Here is a 21,966-nt window from a genome sequence, read left to right as displayed (position 1 = left end):
CAAAGTGGTCGGGTGGTGTTCACTCTTCTCTCTGATACCCTAGAACTGTAATACCCTGATGTAACATTAATATTTAAATACTAGAATGTAAATTTGATACATCTTAGGTTATATAATAAGAGGATAAAGGAGGAAAAAAATAAAGGTTATATGTATTCATAAACATCCATATCCACGATATATATTCATATCCATAATAAAATGTGGAAGAAATGCCCATGACAGCTATAGTCCTCATTTCTGTGTCTAATCACATGGTTGTTGTTGGTCTTTAAAACTGCCTTCTTCCACCACCTATTCCCTTTGCCCTCGGCAAGAACCTCAGCTGGTTGTGGTTCTTTCCCTTGTGGAGTGACTCCAGCTTTCATTCCACATGCATATGTGGCCTAATAATAACTGTGCCTGCTGTTGGGTTGTTGTAGCTCTCCGTTGACTGTAATCACAGGACCTGGGGATTCCAGGAGACGTCAAAAGGGATCTCCTGCATTCCAGACATAATTCCCCATCCCTTCCTTGTGGAGTGGCACCGCCTTTTCCTCTTGATGATCAGGATATATCATCTCACCCAACACACGAACTACCTTCGCTGCCTGTGGATTCAGCGTCGTGAAGAGTCCAAAGTGGTGACGTAGTAGATTTTACTTCCAGCTCAGTGGAATCCTTGATGTGTCTCCTGATGGATTTGTTCCAATTCCCGCCAGCAATTGGAACTATGACTTCTAGGCCAGCCGCATGTAAGGTTGTGGGTACAGAAAGCCAAAAATTTGCTAGTAGATCACTAGGGGTAATCCTGAGGGGTGCCAACCCTATTTCTACCACCTTTCAATCTAGTTAGGAGAGAAATAGTACCATTTGCTGGACACAGATTTGGAGCATACATAGCCTCCTCCATAATGGTTGCTCCAGCCCTGCAAGATATTGTCACCAACTCCGAGCTGTGACTGAGTCTTCCAAGGGCCATTCCACCATTCTGTCAAACCAGCTGCTTCGGGATGGTGGAGAACACAAGAAGACCAGTGAAGTCCATGCACATGGGCCCACCGCCCCACTTTATTTGCTGTGAAGTGAGTTCCTTGATCAAAAACAAGGCTGAGTGGAACACCATGATGGTAAACAAGGCATTTCTTAAGTCCATGGACTATAGTTTCGGAAGAAGCATCGCATGGAGGAATGACAGATGCGTCTCCAGAGTACAAATGTGTTCTAGGAAGAACAAAACACTGTCGTTTTCATGAAGGAAGCTGTCCTAATTTAATCAGCCTGCCACCAAGGTGGATCACCCCTGGGAATGGTGCCATATTCAGGGCTCACTGGTTTTTTGTGTGTGTATTTGTTTTGTATCAACTTTTTATTTATTTATTTTTTTAAATTGTAATTGAAGTAAAGTTGGTGTACAACATTACATTAGTTTTAGGTGTACAACATAATGACCTGACATCATAAAATGATCACCGTGCTAAGTCTGTCACCAGACAAAGCCATTACAATATTGTCCACAATGTTCCCTATGCTGTACTTACTGGCGACGTAATTTATTTTATAACTAGGAGTCTGTACCCTTTAATCTTCTTTACCTGTTTTACCCCGTATCTCATCCACGTCCCCCATGGTCACAACCAGTTCGTGCTCTGTCTTTATGAGTATGATTCTGTTTTGTTTTCTTTGTTCTTTTGTTTTGGCTCAGCACTGATTTCTGTTGCGGGCAGATCGTGCTCTCAGCAGGGGCTAGAGCCAGGCAAGTCCATGTTGCTGAGCCCAGGTGTAACCACCATCCCTGCCACCATGGCCACTTTGTTCAGGAGCTCGTTGGGCAGTGACAGGGCTGGCTGAGGAGAGAGGCTAGCTGGCATCCACAAAACAGGTTCTCTTATCTACATAACTATAAACATCCTCTTCTGCTGAGGGGACCCTTTGTGGAGCATTCACACGGGACACAAGTATCTTCAAGTTCTTAGTCCATTCAGAGGGATCTAGCCACTTACCTCTTCCCCAGACCTCCTGGTCACTACTTTTCCAATTATGTTCCTTCCAAGTTTCTAACCAGCCATCCCGCCCATGGGCCATAGCCCAGGAATCAGTGGATCTCTTCTGGCCACCTCTCCTCCCAAGCAAAATGATCAAGGTTCACCGCTCCAAATGCTGTCCATGGGAAGGACTTCCTTCTATCGCTATCTTTCGAGGATGTCCCACGGATGGGCCGGAGTGCTGCAAGGTCCACTCTTGGGTGGTGCCTGCGTATAGTGCGGAACCATCTGGAAAGTAGGCCTGAGTTTCCTCCTCCTCTGTCATCTGTCACTTGCCCGGTGGTGTAGTTCAGACAAGTCTTTTCCCAGCCCTTTGTAAACTTGCAGCTCAGGAACATCAGCACTCCCATGCAGCAGAGAGCAATAACCGAAACGAAGTAACCTGCGCTTCGCTGCGACTTCCACTCTGACGGTTCTGCGGTTCTTTACTCAAATATCACCTCAACGAGAAGACACACCTTCTGTGAGAGGCACACCCCCAAGTCGACCCCCCAGTGAGTCTTTCTGTGAATGCGGATAGAGAACTGTGATTTGTTTCTAACTGATAAAATACTTGAAAAAGGCGATGGGACGTCACCCCATTAATCGGGTTGCGCTGTATAGACCGTGTTAGATGAGGCTCAGTCTTAGCAGCACGGAGGCACCTCCTTGCTGAAGGTGAAGCAACTGCCAGGTTGTAAGCTGGCTTGGGAATGGGCTGCGGGGCAAGAGACTGCTGGGGCCTCCGGTGGCTGAGAGTGGCCCTGGCCGTCGGGGAGTCGGAAGTCCTACCACCACAAGGAAATGGATTCTACTAACAACTTCCAGGAACTTGGGAGATGATTTTTTTCCAAGACCAACCTTCAGAGGAGGATGCACAGAGGAGGATGCAGCCTGGCCAACCAACCTGTTAATCACGCAAAGTGTAGGCCTGCAGACCTACAGACACGGTGAGGTAATAAATATGTCCTGTTTTAAGCTATTGAGTTCGTGGTCATTGTTAAGCAGAAACCGAAGAGTCACCTAGTAGGAAACCTTCCCCGGTCACTGCATTTGAACTTAGCAGGCCTCCCCCGGCCACGTGCACTCTCAGGTTGACTTTGTTTCTTCCCCCCGATCTCCTAAAATACCTGACTGACTTGCTTATGTGTCTTGATGTCTTTCTTTCTCGACTGTGATGAACATTTCAAGACACCAAGAGGCTTTTCTTTTCCCCCTCCTGTGTCACAGATGTATCGACCGTGCTTTAGAACAACAGCTGTCACATAATGTACCCTCAATTAATACTTGCTGAGAGATAAATGGGCATGTGCATCTCAGCCAAGTCAGCCCAACCTAAAAGCACAGCTTGAAAACGATATAGCAGAGCAAATAGAGGAGATAAATCACGGGAAACATTCTAGGAAATCCCGCTTCCAGTCCTGCTTCCACCATGTGATTCTGGGCCAGGCTCTAAAGTCTGCTCAGCTTCAGCTGTGTCTTCTCTGAATACGGATCATAACGCTCACCGTGCTGGCTCCTGTGTTTATTTTCAGAACCAAACGAGGTAACATATGCAATTTCGCTTAATACATTCTAAGGAACGGTATCGATTCTAGACGAAATGTGGGTGGCTAATATGTATACCGAAATACGCCAGCTCTCCCAGTAAAGGAAAGAATTAAAGGCCAAACATTAAGGATATATCATGTATTCCCAATCAATTAAACAAGTTAAGAGTGATGCTTCCCAATATTGGATATACTCTCACATCCTGCTGGGAGGGGTACAAAACTGCTCTAAAGTTAGGAACAGCACTTGGGGAGACCTCAGAAAGTGCCAATGTGTATCTTTTACTCCGGTAATTCTGTTTGCCGGAACCTGTAGAGAAGCGTACAAAATATGAGAATATTCACGAGGGTCTGGTTCGCAATTGTTAAAATGGGGCGATTTACCTAAATGCTAAGCACGGAATGATGAACTGTCAAAGTGGTTTCCTCTCTCCCTCCTTCTCTTTCTCCATCAGTCTTTGTCACGTTGCTTAAACCTTTGCCAGTCTCTGAAAACACCATCACTCCCCTGAGGCCAAGATCATCCTAACTTTCCCAACCATCCAATTCCATGACTTTCCTGAGACCGTATCTGAGGATCCATGACCGGGTTGCGCTTGTGACACTTTGGTCCTAATAGAAGTAAAATCCATGGAAACATAGAGTGGACCCTCTGAAATCATTGATTCTTTTTGTTTTTCCATTCTCTGTTTCTATATTTCGAAAAACACACATTGGATTTCTATGCGTGTGTACATTGTAATTCGTTTTGTGATCCTGGAGCTAGACCATATCTTCCCACAAATTCTTTTTAATGTTCTTCTTCTTTTCTTTTTTTCTTTTTAAAATATTTTATTTATTCATTCATGCAAGACAGAGAGAGGGAGGGAGTCAGAGACAGAGGGAGCTGAAGGCTCCCCGTGGATCAGGGAGCCCGATGAGGGGCTCCATCCCAGGACCCTGGGATCAAGACCTGAGTCCAAGGCAAACGCTTAACTGAGTCCCCCAGGCGCCCTAACATCCTTCTAGTTTTCTATTCTTGCCGACTGTCATTTCTGTCCTGACATTTATCACTAAGAATTTCTTTTGAGTGACTGTCAATAAATTGTTTGGAAGATTTTCGAAAGAGCGTTGATATTTCTGTAAGTCTCACAGGTATTATCCAGTATATTTGTTTGTGTGGAACTTGAACTTACATTTTCCTTCCATTTGGCATTCTCAAAAGCATCTACTTGGTTTCTATTATTGACCTTTCCAAATTACTCTACTACATATAAAATATGATGCAGGAGTTTATTTATGCTGTGGAAAAATACAAGAAAGGATGTCAAGCCAAGGCTGATAAATTCTAGTCTAAGACCAGCCAAAGTATTTGGGCAGGCCTATCTTCGTCGCAGCTAAATCCGACCATCACTGTTGGGCAAGCTCATTTACCTTGATATCACGTAGTGTGTCACTGAGATAAGAGAATGATGTGTCCATAGAGGGAGACTGGCATCGACAGGGACACGTGAACGTAGCTTGGTGCTTCTGACAAGCTCAGTGGGACGAAAGCAACATTTATGTCCTAAATATCCACAGTTCTCTAAATACGCATCAACAGCTGACTCTAGCCATGTCGATTACTCACTTCTCAGAAAGCGCAACAGTGCTGGCATCTGATAACTGATGGGCTCCTTGATCTTTAACTACGAGCTCAATGAGAACAGGTTAATTCAAATCCTAATGGTTAATTTGAAATAGTAAATAGGAAAATTCTTGGCATTTCATATACCTGCTTTAGGAAATCTTTGCTTTTTATTAGAAACAATATACTTTTAACCCTACTATTATACAACACACACATATATACTACTATCATTTATATATATATATATATATATATATATATATATATATATATATATATATATATAAATTCATGTGTATCCTAAAGATTTTATTAAAATTGAGTCTAACTTTCTTATTTGTCATCTGTAGTCTCCTAGCAGATCTTGTAGGAAATACATTATTTCAATTTGTTAAGATATCAATATTTATAAATAAGAGTTTAAAAAAACTTTGAACATTAATTCTTATGTTGGTATTTAAACTCTTTTCTTTCTCTCTCTCTCTCTCTCTTTTTTTTCTGTTTTGTTTTGTTTTGTTTTGTTTTGTTTTGTTTTGTTTTTGGCCTTATTTCATTTGGCACTCTGGTTCTTTTAAATATTTATTTCAGAGAATCTGGCTTCTGTTTCCTTTCACATTCTCTGTTAGCATCTTCTTCTTAGCACCCAAACCCTCTCTTGATTGAACGCGCCTCTGTCTTACAATGGCAGGTAGTATATCTCAGTAAACCTGAGGCCACTCGATTGTGCACATCAAATAAGTCACCAAGTCTGCTTTTTCTCCCTACTGCTACTGTCTTAGAAAGGCTCTTAGTGTTTCCTGCTTAGACCATCGTAATATCCCACTTAGGCATCCTCTGTCTTTCACCTTGTTCCATGGCAAGATTTCATGCATACTGATGCCAAATGGTTCTTGATAAAATGAAAATCCCATTGTAGCGCTGCATTGTTTAAACTCTCCTAAAGTGACAGACAGGTTTGGTTTGCTTAGACCCTGTAATTCACCAGTTCTCATCACTTCCGCACATTCAATCTGCTTTAACCATACTTATCTCTCTACTTGCATTTTTTTTAGAATATGCATGCTCCTATTTCTACATTTACACAAGATTTTCCTAAAATATTTTCTCACCTCTAACATCCAACCCTTCTTCTTCATGCTTTTTTTATATCTTTGAAGATCCAAATCAGATGTCATTTTTCCCAGATAGCCTTCTTGGGATTTTTGGGGGCTCTCCTTTTCTGTCCTTATGTTGCATGATAAAAATACTTCAATCAATAATTGCTGTTATCTCTTCCTGTGTGTGTTCTCTTCTTATTTCTGCAAAATGCATATATGTATATGCTCACATACATTTACCCAGTGACAGACACACAGACACTGGCCTTAATCTTTTCTTTATAATCCCAGCCATTCAACAGAGTGAATGCATAACCTCAGTAATTGTCAGTTGAGTAAGTCTTGGTATGACTTCAAAGTTATGGGAAATAGAGATGACCAAGATTATGAATATCTAAAATTTAGAGCTAAATATTCTTGCCCTACTATACTCTAATTCTAGATCTTATAAATGATCAATAGTCTATATTATTTTAATAATTATTCTTTATTCCGGAATAACCTTGTATATATATGTATAGATACACACCTTATATAAGTCCCATCAGTTAAAATATTAGAGATTATTTGAAGCTTAAGCTATGGTCCCAAGTAGGTGAAATTAAGTAGGTGTACTTCAGGGTCATCAGGAGTCTAACATTATTTCATCATTATGACTAACTTTTTTTGAGGTGAGAAATTTCTTAATTTGGAGGATTTAAGTGATTCACATATAAATCAACAAATATTTATTGAGCAGGTATTTTATATACCAGGCACTGTTCTAAGCCCCTGACATTCGTCAGTGTATGTGTAGAAGTCATTCATTAAGACTTTGTTCAGGGATCCCTGGGTGGCTCAGCAGTATAGCGCCTGCCTTCAGCCCAGGGCATGACCCTGGGGACCCAGGATCGAGTCCCCCATCGGGCTCCCTGCATGGAGCCTGCTTCTCCCTCTGCCTGTGTCTCTGCCTCTCTTTCTCTCTCTGTGTCTCTTATGAATAAATAAATAAAATCTTTTAAAAAATACTTTATTCAGTCACCTCATAAAAAAGTGATTAGTGTATGCTTTATGCTCTTAGAGTCGTATTTAAAGACTGACATATCACAAAGGCGTCACACCATGAGCCTTCATGAGAAAAAATAGGACTTTAATTGTTTTTAATAAGTATAAACTTTCTCGGTGGAAGACTATAGTGAAAAGATTTGGGGCATGGGACCACTTTGGTGTCTCTTAAATCATGCCACATACATGGCTATTTATCTATTCAAGTTGACATCCTCTTTTTCTGGCCAAAACTTATTCAACCCCAAAAATGAGCTCCTTTAATACAGATGAAAAATATGCCAAATATAAAACAAATTTCTAAAGAGCACTATCACTTTTCTTCCCAGATATTGAATTATTTGGGAAATGTGCCTGATATTTGAGGGGAGGGATTGTTCTAAATCACGTTAGTAGAGGTTACTTGCTTTATGGATTAACATAAAACATTTACTCTTCTTAGAAAATATGAAAGGGCCCAGTACCAATCTAATATACAGCACATCAAAAATGATGAAATTTATTATATATAACTGAAATATACAAGCGAATTAAATTTGTTTGAAAACTCTAACACTTCCATGTGAATTAGGCACAGGACCTTGGCAGAAAAGGCAGTAAACAGAGATGAAAGTTGTCAATTCCAATTTATCTAAGGCTTAGGTACATCCTTAATGTAATGTAATAATATGCACTGGCATTTTCACAAGCCAAAGGTACAAAAAATATTTTTTCTAGAAGCGAATTGTCACAAATGTATTTTCCTCACATGAGGTCAAAGATAATGTACTGGAAAATACCAACAATAACAACAGTAACTTTAACATTGCCATAGAGCCAAATGCTATTAATCATTTCCATATTTCTTAATAGAGGCTCAAAGAACTGAAACAAAGGGAATTTGCTCGAAATGTAGCATCTAAATCCAGGAAAGATGAAAGAAAACAGGAAAAGGCACTCCAACGCCTGCACAAGCTGGCCGAGCTAAGAAAGGAAACTGTGTGGTGAGTGTGCAATGAAATCTTGTTTTCTTAAAACATAATGACCAAAAAAAAAAAAAGAAAAAAAAAAAACACACACACACACACAAAGAAATAAAGGACACAATTCTATTTATTTCTTTCTGTACCCAGGATAAGAGGCTAACATTTTCATGGCTTTCTGTGGGCTGTAGACAGGAATTTGAATTTGAATTTTATGGAAACACTTGCTTAATGTACATTTCAATAAACAGCCAATATTCCTTTAGTTTTACTTTTCAAAGAAAAATTAATTTCACATTACTCTTCTATTTACACTTAGTTAAAAGCCACTCTGTTTCTTAGCGGAAATTCAAAATATTCTGTTGAAGAAAAGAACAAAGCACCCTATCATGACCTTTGTTATAAAAGGGGTTTTAAGAGGAAATATTTTAAAAATTTTAAAATTTGGAGAACTTTTATCTGAAAGTATCTTTTATTAAAAAAATAGAGGTTAGGAAGGCCCTATGAACTTCAGAGGCTAGTCAATATTAATTTCACTGTCAATGAACAGTCACAACTGTTAGAAGTTCAAAGCTCTTACATTTTGACCTGCTTCTAACAGTAAACAGTTATACTGTTATAATTCAGAATTTACAATTCAGGCCAGGAAGCAGTCATAAAAAGAAGACAACTTTTTAGAGTGCTCTCCCCCCCTTCCCCCAAATAAATAGGGCTCTCTTATTATTGTTTAAAATGAAACTATTTTATAGGAGGTCTGTTTTAAACTGAATGTAGTGTTAGGGAATATATTGCCATAATAACATTCTTTGGGATGGCAAGTTTAGAAAAATCAAAATAAAATTTAAATGTATTGTGAATCCTCTAGGGCACCGTTAAAAACAAACATAACTGCTATTCAGTCGTACCAACCAGATCTTTTTCCTCTTTGTAGTAAAAATTATACGAGGTACAAGGTAATGTTATAGAGAATCATAGGGCCTATGCAATTTAACGTCCTATAAGTAGCATTTGCAAATGTACATTTTAATATATTGAGAGAACTAGCGTTAATAGAAAGATACACACAAGAAGCAAAAAGAAGCAAAACTTCTCATCTAAATTACTTTCCTCAGTAACAGTTCATATTTCACAGCACACACACACACACACACACACACACACACACACACACTTTTCCCATTAATTTGGGGGCCTCTAAAGATGTGCAAAATAAGAACCGGCATTGTTTCTTAATGTCAAATATAGCCATGAGACAGCCCATCGTGGTAGAGATTAGATAAAGAAAACAGTCAACTGAAAAAATTAGGGGCCATTTATAACTTCTTTTTTTTTTAATTTATAACTTCTAAGAAACTAAACTTAATAGGCTGGAAAATTCTGCACAGCATGATTCTGTTCGGGCAAAGATGCTATGTAGGTGGCTCCTTCTTTATATGCCACCCAGTGTAGCTCTTTTGATTGAGAACCCACTATGTAACGTGTACTGCAATGCCAAATAAATAGAAATTACATCTTAAGTAAATAGCCTTTTGTCCTATACCTACTGTATATTACGATATTATTTAAAATTCTAAAGTTACTGTTATCTCTTACTTAGTTTTGCACCGTAGCCTTCTACTTGGCCCCGTGTTCAAGTCAACGACTGTTACCGTGAAAGAAAATCGTAATGAGATTTCCCAAAGAGTTGTCGAGGATCCAGTTAATAACCAGTGTTCACTGGTTGAATGGAAATGTTGACCTGAATTCTCAGCTTTTCTGTTTTTTTTGTTTTGTTTTGTTTTGTTTTAGCTTTCTTCATAGTCTCCATACGGTCTTAATGATGTTAAGTCTTTGTAAATTTAAATAATTTTATTTTAACGATTCTACAGATCCTCCAAGATACCTGAAGAGGCCCTGAGGCTAAAGAATCTTGGTCAGTAAGAACTCAGGAGAGCACAGGAATGTCCTTGACCTGCTGCTAACAGCTACAAAGGTCAACCTCAAAATGGGTGTCCCCAAGTTATCCCAAACAATAAGCAGTAACTAAATGCTGTCATCGCAGTGCTATGGGAGGGAACTGAACTATATGAAAGTAATTCTCTCATGAAGGTCTTAAAATTTGAAAAAGAAATCCTATAATGACATTTCTCCCATATAAATGTGTGGATGTTTTTCCTCAGAGGTGTTCTGTCTAATATACACTTTTCTTTTTGTAGCGCTCCTGGAAGTGGCCCCATGTTCAAGTCAACAACTGTTACTGTGAAAGAAAATTGTAGTGAGATTTCCCAAAGAGTTGTCGTGGATCCGGTTAATAACCAGGAAGATTTCAAATACACTCTGATTCATAGTGAAGAGACTACTAAAGATGTTACCACCGTCGCTGCAGATCCAGAAAGCGCGAATAATCATACAGCAAAAAATAACCAACGTGGGGATCAAGCCCAAGGAATTCACAGACACAAAATTGGCTTTTCTTTCGCATTTCCGAAGAAAGCGTCCGTAAAGCTGGAGTCCTCAGCTGCAGCCTTCTCTGAATACAATGATGATGCCTCTGTGGAAAAAGGATTTAGCAGAAAAAGTAGATTTGTCCCTGGTGCCTGTCATCTTCAACTATCTTCACCAACAGATGTGCTTTTGAGTTCTGAGGAGAAAGCTCACTCTTTCCATCCACCAGAAGGAACGTGTGCGGACAAAGAAAGTGCTCAAACTCAAGAGATGAAAGAAGTTTCTAGTGAGAAAGATACATTTTTATTACCTTCACTTTGCCAGTTTCCACGCCCTTTATCTTCTGATGTAGATAATTGCCAAAACTCAGTCCCATTGGCAGATCAAATACCCCTGGAAGATGCTGTTATTAATGAAGACGTGCCTATGAGCGATAACGGTTCCGGGGTGTCAGGAAGGAAGTCCACAGGCCTTGACTTAGCGAGTGATGGTGCGTCCTTGCAGGCTACCACAGAGGAAAATGGTAAGGACAGGGGGGCGTCTGTAGTTGAAGGTGCGAATAAAGATTATGGTCCTGAGATGATGTCGACCCCTTCAAATTCTGAAGAGGAAAACATAACCTTACATAAAAAATCAGATTTAGGGAAGAGACCGTGTGAGCCGTTCGTACCCGTACTCAACAAGGACGGGTCCACAGTCCTTCAGTGGCCATCAGAGATGCTGAGTTACACAGCCACTCAGCCACCCGTGTCCTACAGCTGCAATCCTCTCTGTTTTGACTTCAAGGCCACCAAATTAAACAGCAACCTAGATAAAAATAAGCTGCCCTCAACTGACCCTCCTTTCCAGCAGAAGGCAGAAGACATTTGCAAGAGACCGGTTTCCGAAAGCAAGAGCGTGTCTCCGGCAGGACATGCAGGACTCCCTGATGGTGACGTCGGAGGGGCCGGACATGAGTGCTCCCGAGTCGCTCCTCTTTTGGTCGATGACACTCCCTCCAATACCTGCAGATCTGGGAAAAATGAGACTCCGGGTCAGAGGAAGAGAAGTGTTTCCTGTAGGATCAGAAAAACAAAAAAATACAAGCTCACCAGGAACCAGGTGGAACAGGACACTCTGGACGAGAAATACACCACCACAAGGTCGAAGGGTACCCACGAACACTGGTTCCGTAAAAGCAGAAGGAAGAAGAAGAGGAAAAAGTTGTGCCAGCGTCACCGTGGGGAGAAAACCAAAGAACCAGAAATTCACTTCAAGGTGGACTCGGGAAGTACTTACACTGACCCCACTGGGAAAAATCCGCCGGAAACCAGTTGGGGACAGCGGCAGGTGGCTGCAGGGCAGCCCTCGGACTCCCATCAGTTACCTGGGAAAAGGCCCAAGCCCTGGTCCCCGAGCTTCAGCGACAAGGAGGGCGTGGGTCGAGCCGCGGGCGCCGGATGCCCCAGCAGGGAGGCCCGCAGCTCCAGGCATCAGTGCGCAAGGGACGCGGTGGCCTTGGACGTGGCATCCAGTCCCGGGGCGCGCGCGGGGAGGCGCAGCCCAGCCACCTGCGGGGCGCCCTGCGGCTGGAGGCCCGGGCCGCCCACCTGTGACCCGCTCCCCAGGGGCCAGGCGCCCCCCGGCCCCCACAGCCAGGCTGTCAAGAGGGGCTACCACTCCCTCCTCAGCGAGCCCGAGCGGCCCCACCGAAAGCGCAGGCCACACTCCTCCTCTTACTCCTCGGACGAAAGTTTAAGTCGACGACCCAGTCGCTCGCCCGAGGAGATGCTGAGAGCGCCCCGCGCCTCGGGCCCCCGGAAACCCAAGAGGAAGCGCCGGAGGAAAAGAGGCAGCAGGTTCCACGTGGGGTCGGAGGCTCCCGACCTGCGGGAGGAAGGGGGGTCTCCCAGCAGAGGCGATTCCCCCTTAGGCCCCCGGGATGAGGCCGTAAGCGAAGCCTCAAACGGGGAAACTAAGCCACAGGGCGGTGCGGGAGCTGCGCGGAGGGCAGAGCGCGCGGGGGCAGCGGGTGCAGCGGGGGCAGTGCGTGCAGCAGGTGCAGCGTGTATAGCAGGTGCAGCGGGTACAGCAAGTGCAGCAGGTACAGCGCGTGCAGCGGGTGCAGCCAGTATAGCAGGTGCAGTGCGTGCATCAGGTGCAGCGGGTGCAGCGGGTGCAGCAGGTACATCGGGTATAGCGGGTGCAGCGCATGCAGCAGGTGCAGCGAGTATAGCGGGTGCAGCGAGTATAGCAGGTGCAGCAGGTGCACCGGTTGCAGCGGGTACAGCAGGTGCAGCAGAGGCCCGGCCCGCTTCGCCCCCCGGCGGCCCGCTGCCTCCCGAGGCCAGGGGGTGCCCCGAGCAGGTGCCGACGGGGGCCGCCCCCGCGGGACCCGCGCTCGCCTCCCCCGAGCTCGCCGCGGTCTACGCCGCCGGCGCCCCCTCGGAAGCCGCGCTGGGCCTGGCGCCGGTGGGACGCCGCGGCAGGGGGGCGGGGCGGAGCGCCCCGGGCGAGCGCAGCCCCCTCCAGGCGTCCGGCGGCGGCGGCGGCGGCGGCTGCAGACAGCGTCCCCCGGGCCGGCTCCCCGCGGGCATCCTGGGCGCGCAGGACGGGCCCCCGGTGGCGGCCGCCGAGCCGGTCCTGGCGCCCCTGGCGTGGCCGGAGGCGGCGCTGCTGGTGCCGGTGGAGCCGCTGCGGAAGCTGCGCCGCCTGCCCTGCGAGCTGGGCCCGCACCTGGCGCCCGGGCTGCTGGCGGCCAAGGTGAAGCTGGCGCCGGCCGGGCCGCCCCCCGCGCTGGGCCCCCTGCACGCCGCGCCCTTCAAGGCGCTGCCGCCCCCGCCCGGCCCGGGCCTCGCCAGGCCGCCCCTGCCGCTCGTCGCCCTGGGCCTCCCGCCGCTGGCCGCGCCGCCCCTGCCCGTGCTCCCGGCCTCGGCGCTGCCCGCCCCGCTGGCCTGCCCGGCCCTGCCCCGCGCGCTCTTCCCCTCCCTGCTGCCCCCGCACGCGGCCGTCATCCCGCTGCAGCCGCTCTTCTAGCCGCTGCGCACGCCCAGGTGCAGCCGGGGCCCACCTGGCGCAGGTGCCCTCTGCTCCGCAGCTGCGCCCGGGCCGGCCGGCCCCTGACGGCCCCGCGCGGGATGCGCACCTGTTCACCGAGGCCCTGCAGAGCCCGCGGATGGGCACGACCCGCCTGCACGTGCAGGTGGTGTCTTACGAGTCGGTCTGATGTACATAAAACCTATCGATGGCGCTGGGACCTATGGTGTCGGGTATGCTCCTGGGGGTTCTTTTCGGTTTGTTTCTGACCTTTGTGTATTGGCACCTCTTTCATGTTTATTAGACCAAGCTGATGGCACCACTACGTTTTGTACCATGTTCCTTGAAACTGTACATTCAGTGAAATATATCTCTTGCAATAAATTTTTTGTTAAGTATTTAAGTAAACCAAACCTTTGTTTTAGTTCGTTTTCGCTGTCTTGGGAACGTACGGTGACCCTGGGTTTTGGAGTTTCGTTGTTCCTTCTGTCCCCTGGCATCTCGGAGCCTCAGTGGCTCAACCTTTGGAGGCCTCTGCATACCGAGACTCTGACACCATCCTTGGGGATAAATAAGTACAACAGGTCCGCTCCGCTGGTTCCCTGCTGCTTACACCCAGAGCTTGCTCTAGTTCCCAAACCATCGGCCCTCCAGACAGTAAACCATGGAAATTCTGTTAAAGTGATGTTGGTGGGGTGGGGTGGGGTGAGGGGGGGGAGAATAACTCAAAAATATGCAAAGTACGTAGCATTCTTTCAGGAACTGTACGACAGCTCCAGTAGACCCGAAATAGCAAACAGCCAATATAAATTTGTACATTTTTGTATGTTAAAATTCTCAAATGTGTTATGCTTATTTTTGATGCAGGAAATATATGTATCTAATAATACGGGCACGGGGGTTCAGGAGTGGGTTTGATGAATAATAAATCACTCTCCGTATATCACGCCTTGGGCAGAACGGCATACGCACAGTCTGTATCTGGCTATGCTCTTACCTGAGAATCTGGAAGCGGGAAGGAGAGTAAATAAATAGCCCTTCCTTCTGCAAATCTTTCTAGTAGTCATGTTTGTATCACGTTTCCCAGTCGCTCAGGAACAGTCAATTCCCGCATCACCCTTCCAGATTCTGCTTTCCTGTTAATGACCTCCGCGTGATCCTTCACTCAAGGGCTTCTACATGCACTGGAGAATATAAATATCCCACAGAAAACCGGGAACATCACACTCTTCTGATGTGTATGCCTCCAATCCGGCCCACGCCACTTGGTAAGACCAAGTCTACGTGCCTGACAGAGAGGGTTCACCTGACCATGTGCCAACGATAGAGGACTGCGGCCGCCCAGCTATGAATCCCGGCATCAGAGAGGACAACCGAGTCCCTCCAAAGGGAGGGTGACATTTAAGGGATGCCCTACTGAGAAAATGCTATTTCCTGTGTCTACTGTAGGACTGGGTCACCCTAAATAATATTAAGCAGAAAGTCATGTTCCCGTAACAGAATAATCTATATTAAACTCTATTTTTAAAGAGAGAAATAAGGGGGGAAAATCTAGGCTGTTTACTTTCTTGATTATTTGCCATAATCATTGATTTCAATGCTTTCCTGAAAAATGGTTGTGAGACTGCGTCTGCCCTTTTCATGATTGATAAATAAGAAGATAAAAATAGTAAGGGAAGCAATTCCATTTCAAATGCTCTGAGATAACACGTTCCCAAAATGGGCACTAAAATTGGAACAGATGATTTTTCCCGAAGCAAAATGTTTGAAACTACCTTTGAAAATAAAATAGATGGGCACACCTACTGGGGAATGCTGACCCAGTTTGTTTTTTAATTTGTCAGATCAGGATCATTGCTCCTGCTGCTTAAAATCAAACCAAGTGCTGGGCTTTAAAATATGCAGATTTTCTCTCTTCTTTTTGTCATCTTCTGACTCTCATCCCACTAGTTCATCTCTTACCTCTTGTTCTTGCTCTTTTTTATTTTTTTTAAGATCTTTTATTTATTCATGAGAAACCGAGAGAGAGAGAGAGGCAGAGAGAGAGAGAGAGGCAGAGACACAGGCAGAGGGAGAAGCAGGCTCCATGCAGGGAGCCCGACGTGGGACTCGATCCCGGGACCCCAGGATCCTGTCCTGGGCTGAAGGCAGGTGCTAACCCACTGAGCCCCCCAGGGATCCCTTGTTCTTGTTCTTTAGTTCCTTTTACCTTTGATCTTTTCCTTCTCAGTTTCATTATAGACTTCATTTGTGTGTATGCGTATCTCCCGCTTTTGTTTCTTCATGTTACCATTCCTTTTATTTATTTTTTCTTCGATTCTACGGCTCTCCTAACATTCCTTTTTGTTAAATGATCTAGTCAGGTCAGGCGTACTCAACTCTGTGAGCCCTAACAGATTATACTTGATTACTTATAATCGACCTATGGGGCTAGATGATGGAGATTTCTGAAAAGTTTGAGGAAGGAAGTTGTCAGTTAAAACTATTGAAACTCAACTTGACAGATGACTTAATTGCTTCCATGGACATCAATGGCTGGAGAAGAGATAGATGGTAGGTAAGCACGTCAGAGCCATTCTGATTATAAATGTCTCATCTAAATAAATAAATAAATAAATAAATAAATAAATAAATAAATAAATAATTCATCTAAATAGTTGACATATCTGATCGGATATTGCCGCTTTGTAATACAGATGCATCTGGTATACACTGGGGACTCCGAATGAATGCTGGACGGGACATTTGATACCTATTCTGATAATGCTAGAATCGAGGGGATCGAGCTGATGGATTAAAGATCGGCAGTGAGCAAAGCAATCAGGTTAAGTCAGGGTGGACCCAATAGGCGAGGAGGCTGTCCGAGGACACCAGGCCTGCTCCTACTGATGGCAGCAGGAGTCAGGCCAGTGTAACGACCACACGTTGGAAGTAGGTTTGAGCACTGGATGATGGCTCGTTCCTAAGTCCTGGAGCTGAAAGTCCAGCCCTGTCCAGGTGTAAATTATCGTACATTCTATACAGTTGGGAAATTTAAACGATCCCACCACTATCTCTTACCACCATCTGGTCTCCAGTCTGCTAGTTACAAGCGTTGCTATAGTATTTGTTATTGTAAAGATGCACGATTTGGAACGTAGAATAAATCTCAACGTGGATAGTAACTGCAGCCAAGGAACAGAAGGATTCACACTGGATGACAGGAAGGGAGCTCATTCATAACCTCAACTACCGTCGCCCTCTCGTATGAACCTAGCGATATATAGATATAGATGTAATCTCCAAATTCTTTTATGAATCGAACAACAATATCCAATGTCCACAGGGCATCTTAACTCGAAAATCTGCCAAGTGTTTTGAACTCAAAACTCAAACTCAAGATCTTTCATTGCAGGTACCCCTGAAGCCCGGTCTTTGTCTTGCGTTTCTAAACTCCATGGATGCCATTCTAAAACACAAAACAAAGCAGAATCCTGTTATTCAGAACAAAACAAAACAAAACAACAAAACAAACAAACAAACAAAAAAAAAACAGAATCCTGTTATCCAAATCAGAAGCCAGAGTGTCACACCTATATCAAATCAATCAGTGAACCATTCTGGCTCTATTTCTTTATTTTGTTTTTTTCTTTCTCAATTTTTTTCCTGCTTGTACATTTCTATATAGTTCTAACCCTGCTGGGCCATAAGCTGAATTGCTGACTTGCGCTTACAAATTAATACCTCTTCCCTCAGTTTCCCATTCCTACTATCCATCCTCCCCACTGCTGCCAAGGATCCGTTTTTTAAAATGCAATTTTTTTTTTTTTGTTATGACACTCGCCTATTTTAAAACCTATTGTGGAACCTCAAGTATTCTCAAAATAAACATCAAAGTCCCAAGAATGCCGTGGAAATCCTGTGGCGAAGTAGGTGCCTGCCTCTCTACCCAGGACCATCCGGTCCAGCATGCATCTGGACCACTTTTCTATCTAATTTACTTAGTTACAATCATCTTTGACTTTGTGTGATCGTGTTCTGTTATACCGAATGCCTCCCTCCCTGTATTTTCCTTCACTTCGGTGACTAGTACTGTGTCACAGTCACCTGCAGTGTATGCACGTCTCTCTTCGGAATTCTTTCCCAGGTTCTCTCTCTCTCCCCAGGTACCTTAGCCTCCCGTCCTCTAGCCTCTCAGCATGCTATGCACACATTTTGTTAAAAACACTGTGTTGACTGTATTATCTTGTTTCTCAAACTTCCTAGGCTAAGAGCTCCTTGAGTCACTGTGGCAAATGACTCATAATAAACCCTCCGTAAAAGTTTGTTGAATGAGGGGATAAAATGAGTTGGGAAAAAAAAAAAAAAAAAAAAAAAAACTAATGAAAACCTATGCAGATTGTACTACAGAGTTCCAGAACGGTTATCCATATTTTACTCCAAACTGGTCCTAAATCCAGTTTAAATGAAAATGTAATTTTTTTCCCCAAAAAACTAGAACTTTGAGATGCCATTCAGCATGAAGAACTTCTTAAAGGAGTCACGAAAAAAAATAATAATAAAGGAGTCACGAATCATTTAAAATAGGACTTCACAATCAATAATCAAAGCACGATGTGAACCGCTTCCCCCACCGCAGGAAGAAGCACAAGCTTCGCTATGTCTGCGTCTATCTGTCTGTCTGGCTAGCATCTTTCATCTTTCTTGATCAAACATTAACACAGGATGTACCAGACATTAGATTTGGGGGATAAAGAAATGAATAGAAGAACCACCCTATTTTTCATATATTGAGTCTAGGGGAAAAAAGAGCAGACCAGCAAAATCGTCTATTTAGCTAACCAGTTTGCTGTGTCATCATTAGTCATTCAAAATGGATTGAATTCATACTCACCGATGCCCTTTCCCCCCCACTGTGTGACAGTCTCCATTTCTCATTGTTGTCTTTTACTTTTTTTTTTTTTTTCTTTCCTCCTCTGCTCATTGGCCTAGCTAAGCCACTGTCCTTGGGAGTGAAAGTTGCCACCAGGGATGCTTTCCAATAAGCTGTTTATTTTCTCTCCCAAATAAAATTAGATAAAGGCTTAAGGCTTACTTATATCATCCATCGAGGCCCAGGCTCCTGCTTTAGAGGCAGCAGGAAAAAGCTGTGCCATTTGTTCCAAGGTGTCAAATACGCCTGAAATCTAGCCCACCATCCACCAGCTGTGTGGGTTGTGTCCCCCCTCCCCAACCCAGCAGAGTCTGCACTGCTACGGAGGAGGAGGAGGAGGAGGAGGAAGAGGAGGAGAAGGAGGAGGAGGAGGAGGAGGCTTGGTTGTTGTTCTCACACAAAGGCACCATCGCTCACTGTGCCAGATGCCTAGAGCAAGATCCTTTTATTTATTCATAGATGCATCTTGTGTACTAGCACCTGCCCTGAGCCTGCGATACTTGAGACCATGAGCTGGGAATCTACTTGAACCTGGAAGTTCCAGGTGAAAAAAAAAAAAAAAAAAAAAAGGGAAACTAATAGTGTAACAAGCTTTTCTTCTTTTTTTCATCTCTTAAAATCTAACTCTTAATGAACCGAATTATTTTTATCGGTTGTATCATTTTGTGGCAATATTTTGAAAATATTGTTTACATATTTTACTAACATTTTCTCCTTTGGGATTCTGGCTTTAACTGCTCCATTGTCTTTTTTATGAATTTCTCTCTAACATTTTTATAGAGTATCTTTTCTACATCTTCAGTATTTTCACGCTATTTAAAATAGATTTTAGATTTCAAAAATAGAGATCTCATCAGGCGTCCATTGAATTATTCATAATTTTTGTTTAATATTGTTTCCGTGTCTTTTTGGTATTGATTTTCCCTAAGACTATTTTAATTCCCTCGTTGAACATTAATTGTATTTCTTAATTTTTGTAAGAATCTATTTATTTATTCATGAGAGAGAGAGAGAGAGAGAGGGGCAGAGACACAGGCAGGGGGAGAAGCAGGCTCCATGCAGGGAGCCCAATGCAGGACTTGATCCCAGGACACCGGGATCACGACCTGGGCCAAAGGTAGACACTCAACTACTGAGCCTCCCAGGTGCCCCTATAAATTTTATTTTATTCTTCAATACATTTATTGGTAATATAGGCAGAAAGCATCGGTTCTTTGGGGGGTGCCCATATATTAAGTAAAGTAGTTTAGAAGATCAGACTTCTATTTACCCTTCAGTTTTCTCCAAACAGGCTCTCCTATTCTCTTTCATATTTAATTTCCATAATAGCAACTATTCCCAGAACTGAATTTTCACCATCCTCTGTAAGAGCTAAAGTTCCCTGAGCTAGAGGCAGGACTCTAATGTTTGTGTATGAAACAGCCCGTTTCCTCTTGCTCCACGGCCTTAGTTTAAGAGCTGGACTTCTAACGAGCAAACCCTCCCGATGAATAAGCAAGCTCACTTGGGTTCTCCTACTTGGTCCGAGGTCCACTCTCAACAAGGCTAGATCCCTGGCTCCTTCCAGATTCCCATCAGCAGGACATTGCCTCCTGAAGAATTTACATGCCTCCTGGTGTTTGCATTCCTCCCACGGGTATTGCTTTTGTCCTGTCCCTTCTGTATTGCTCCCAATGGATCCAACCTCTTTTTATCACCTAAACTTGCTACCTGGACACTGTGTCTTGACCCTTCCTGCTTGTACTTGTTGAAACTCAGCTCTGTACCTGAGTTAATTATGTCAGCCCTAAATGCCTATTGACTTATATTGCACATTACCTTTCAACAAATTCCCACCATGTCTCTTAAACTCAAGGAGAGTGAGTTTTTAAAAATTCAACATTTTAGCTGCCTAAATTTTGCAGCCTCTATTGTACAGCACACCTTTGAAAACTAAGTTCCAAGTTAATACTTTGAAAGTCAACTAATCTGCTTACATTTTTCAACATATTTTTAATCTAAATCATTCTACGAGGGGCTACTACTTTAACCTATGGAAGTTTGTAAGTCATCAATCTCCACATTAAAATGATAAAAAACTGAAACTGATTGCAGGTTTTATTACATGGCTTCCATCCCCAGAACAGTTGTCCTGAAACAAAATGATAGAAATGATAGAAATGTTAGAAATGATAGAAATGTTCTACTAAGATGAGAAATCTATTTTCTATCCTGAATGCAACTATCCTGACTATGACCTTCAAGGAGCCATGCTGTTTCTTAGGTGGAGTGAAACATAACATAAAATTTCAAATATTTTAGATATTAGCAATTTTCACTAAATTTTATACAGCCAAGGATGGACGCTATGATTGCCTTTCTGCTGTGCTAATATCTAACGCCATTTTGACACTATCTTTTTCAACTGTTACACAAAGATTTATATGTGAAATTGAGAAGCAAAATGTTTCTCCAGTATCCATATGATATAACATTATTTTTCTCATATACATAATTCCTCAACACGACAACATAGTGGGGACTCTACAGAAACGTTAGATAATACTGTCAAGTTGTTTGAGTCCAACATCTACGTCAAGAATAGCTTATGCATTTTGACTGGAAATTTGAGTTTATGAGTAGTAAAGATGCTTTAAAAAATTATTTTGAAAAAAAATGATTTTGAATATAGAGTTTTAGGTGGAATAGAAAAATAAAATTGTCTCGACATGAAACATGGTATTTCTATACATACATTTAAATTAAATCCTATAAACTGTGAGCTCAGAGCTTAGTGAGGGAAAGTTGTTTTTGTTGCTGTTGTTGTTCAAAATCTCATGAGTTGTTAGTCGAAAGTTTGGAAGCTGCCTTATAGTATTGGATGCTTTCTCCCTTTCCCCTGGGAACCAGTGCCTACGGTACTGCAAGGTGATAACTACCTGGAACTTCTGGACAGGGTCCCGTTGATGAAGCTCCCCCCTCTCCTTGGCCTTTGTGAAGCCACACTGTTTCTTAGGTAGTGTGAGTGAGGTACAGTCAAGAGGTTGAGTGGAACAGGCCACACTGTGCCTGTGTCCCACGGTCCCACGCAGCCTTCCAAGAACACATGTATAGTTTTTTTAATTGAAGGCTTGGGACTCTTCAAAGGGGTGGTGGATTATAAAGGGAGAGTGTGAATGTTAAAATCCAGGACTGCATACGACTTTCCCTGGTGATGCATTCAGCCATTGACGAGGAGGTAATGTCCTAGTATCTAGGCGGGCTCGCTCGCCCTCGGGTGTGCTAGATTTCTCTCACCTTTAAATCTTTCTCCTATTTTAAGTGATATGAACTGCCATTACTGCTTCAGCAAATAATGTTTTCTGAAGTCC

At 43.5% G+C, this 21,966-nt stretch overlaps 1 protein-coding gene across 1 annotated transcript in view; it reads left to right on the top strand.

The window, feature by feature from the left end:
* Positions 1-14,117, top strand: part of ZNF804A (zinc finger protein 804A) — a 272,088-nt gene extending 257,971 nt beyond the window's left edge. Inside the window, exons 3-4 of the mRNA XM_077883063.1 lie at positions 8,156-8,286; positions 10,461-14,117. Coding sequence (XP_077739189.1) covers positions 8,156-8,286; positions 10,461-13,704 — 3,375 coding nt within the window. The 3' untranslated portion in view covers positions 13,705-14,117. The remainder of the gene's footprint in view (positions 1-8,155; positions 8,287-10,460) is intronic.
* Positions 14,118-21,966: the final 7,849 nt, after the last annotated feature.

The sequence above is a fragment of the Canis aureus genome, chromosome 34 (genome assembly GCF_053574225.1).
Source record: "Canis aureus isolate CA01 chromosome 34, VMU_Caureus_v.1.0, whole genome shotgun sequence".
Taxonomy (NCBI): domain Eukaryota; kingdom Metazoa; phylum Chordata; class Mammalia; order Carnivora; family Canidae; genus Canis; species Canis aureus.
Note: the sequence above shows the minus strand (reverse complement) of the source record. Positions and strands in the feature narration are given on the sequence as shown.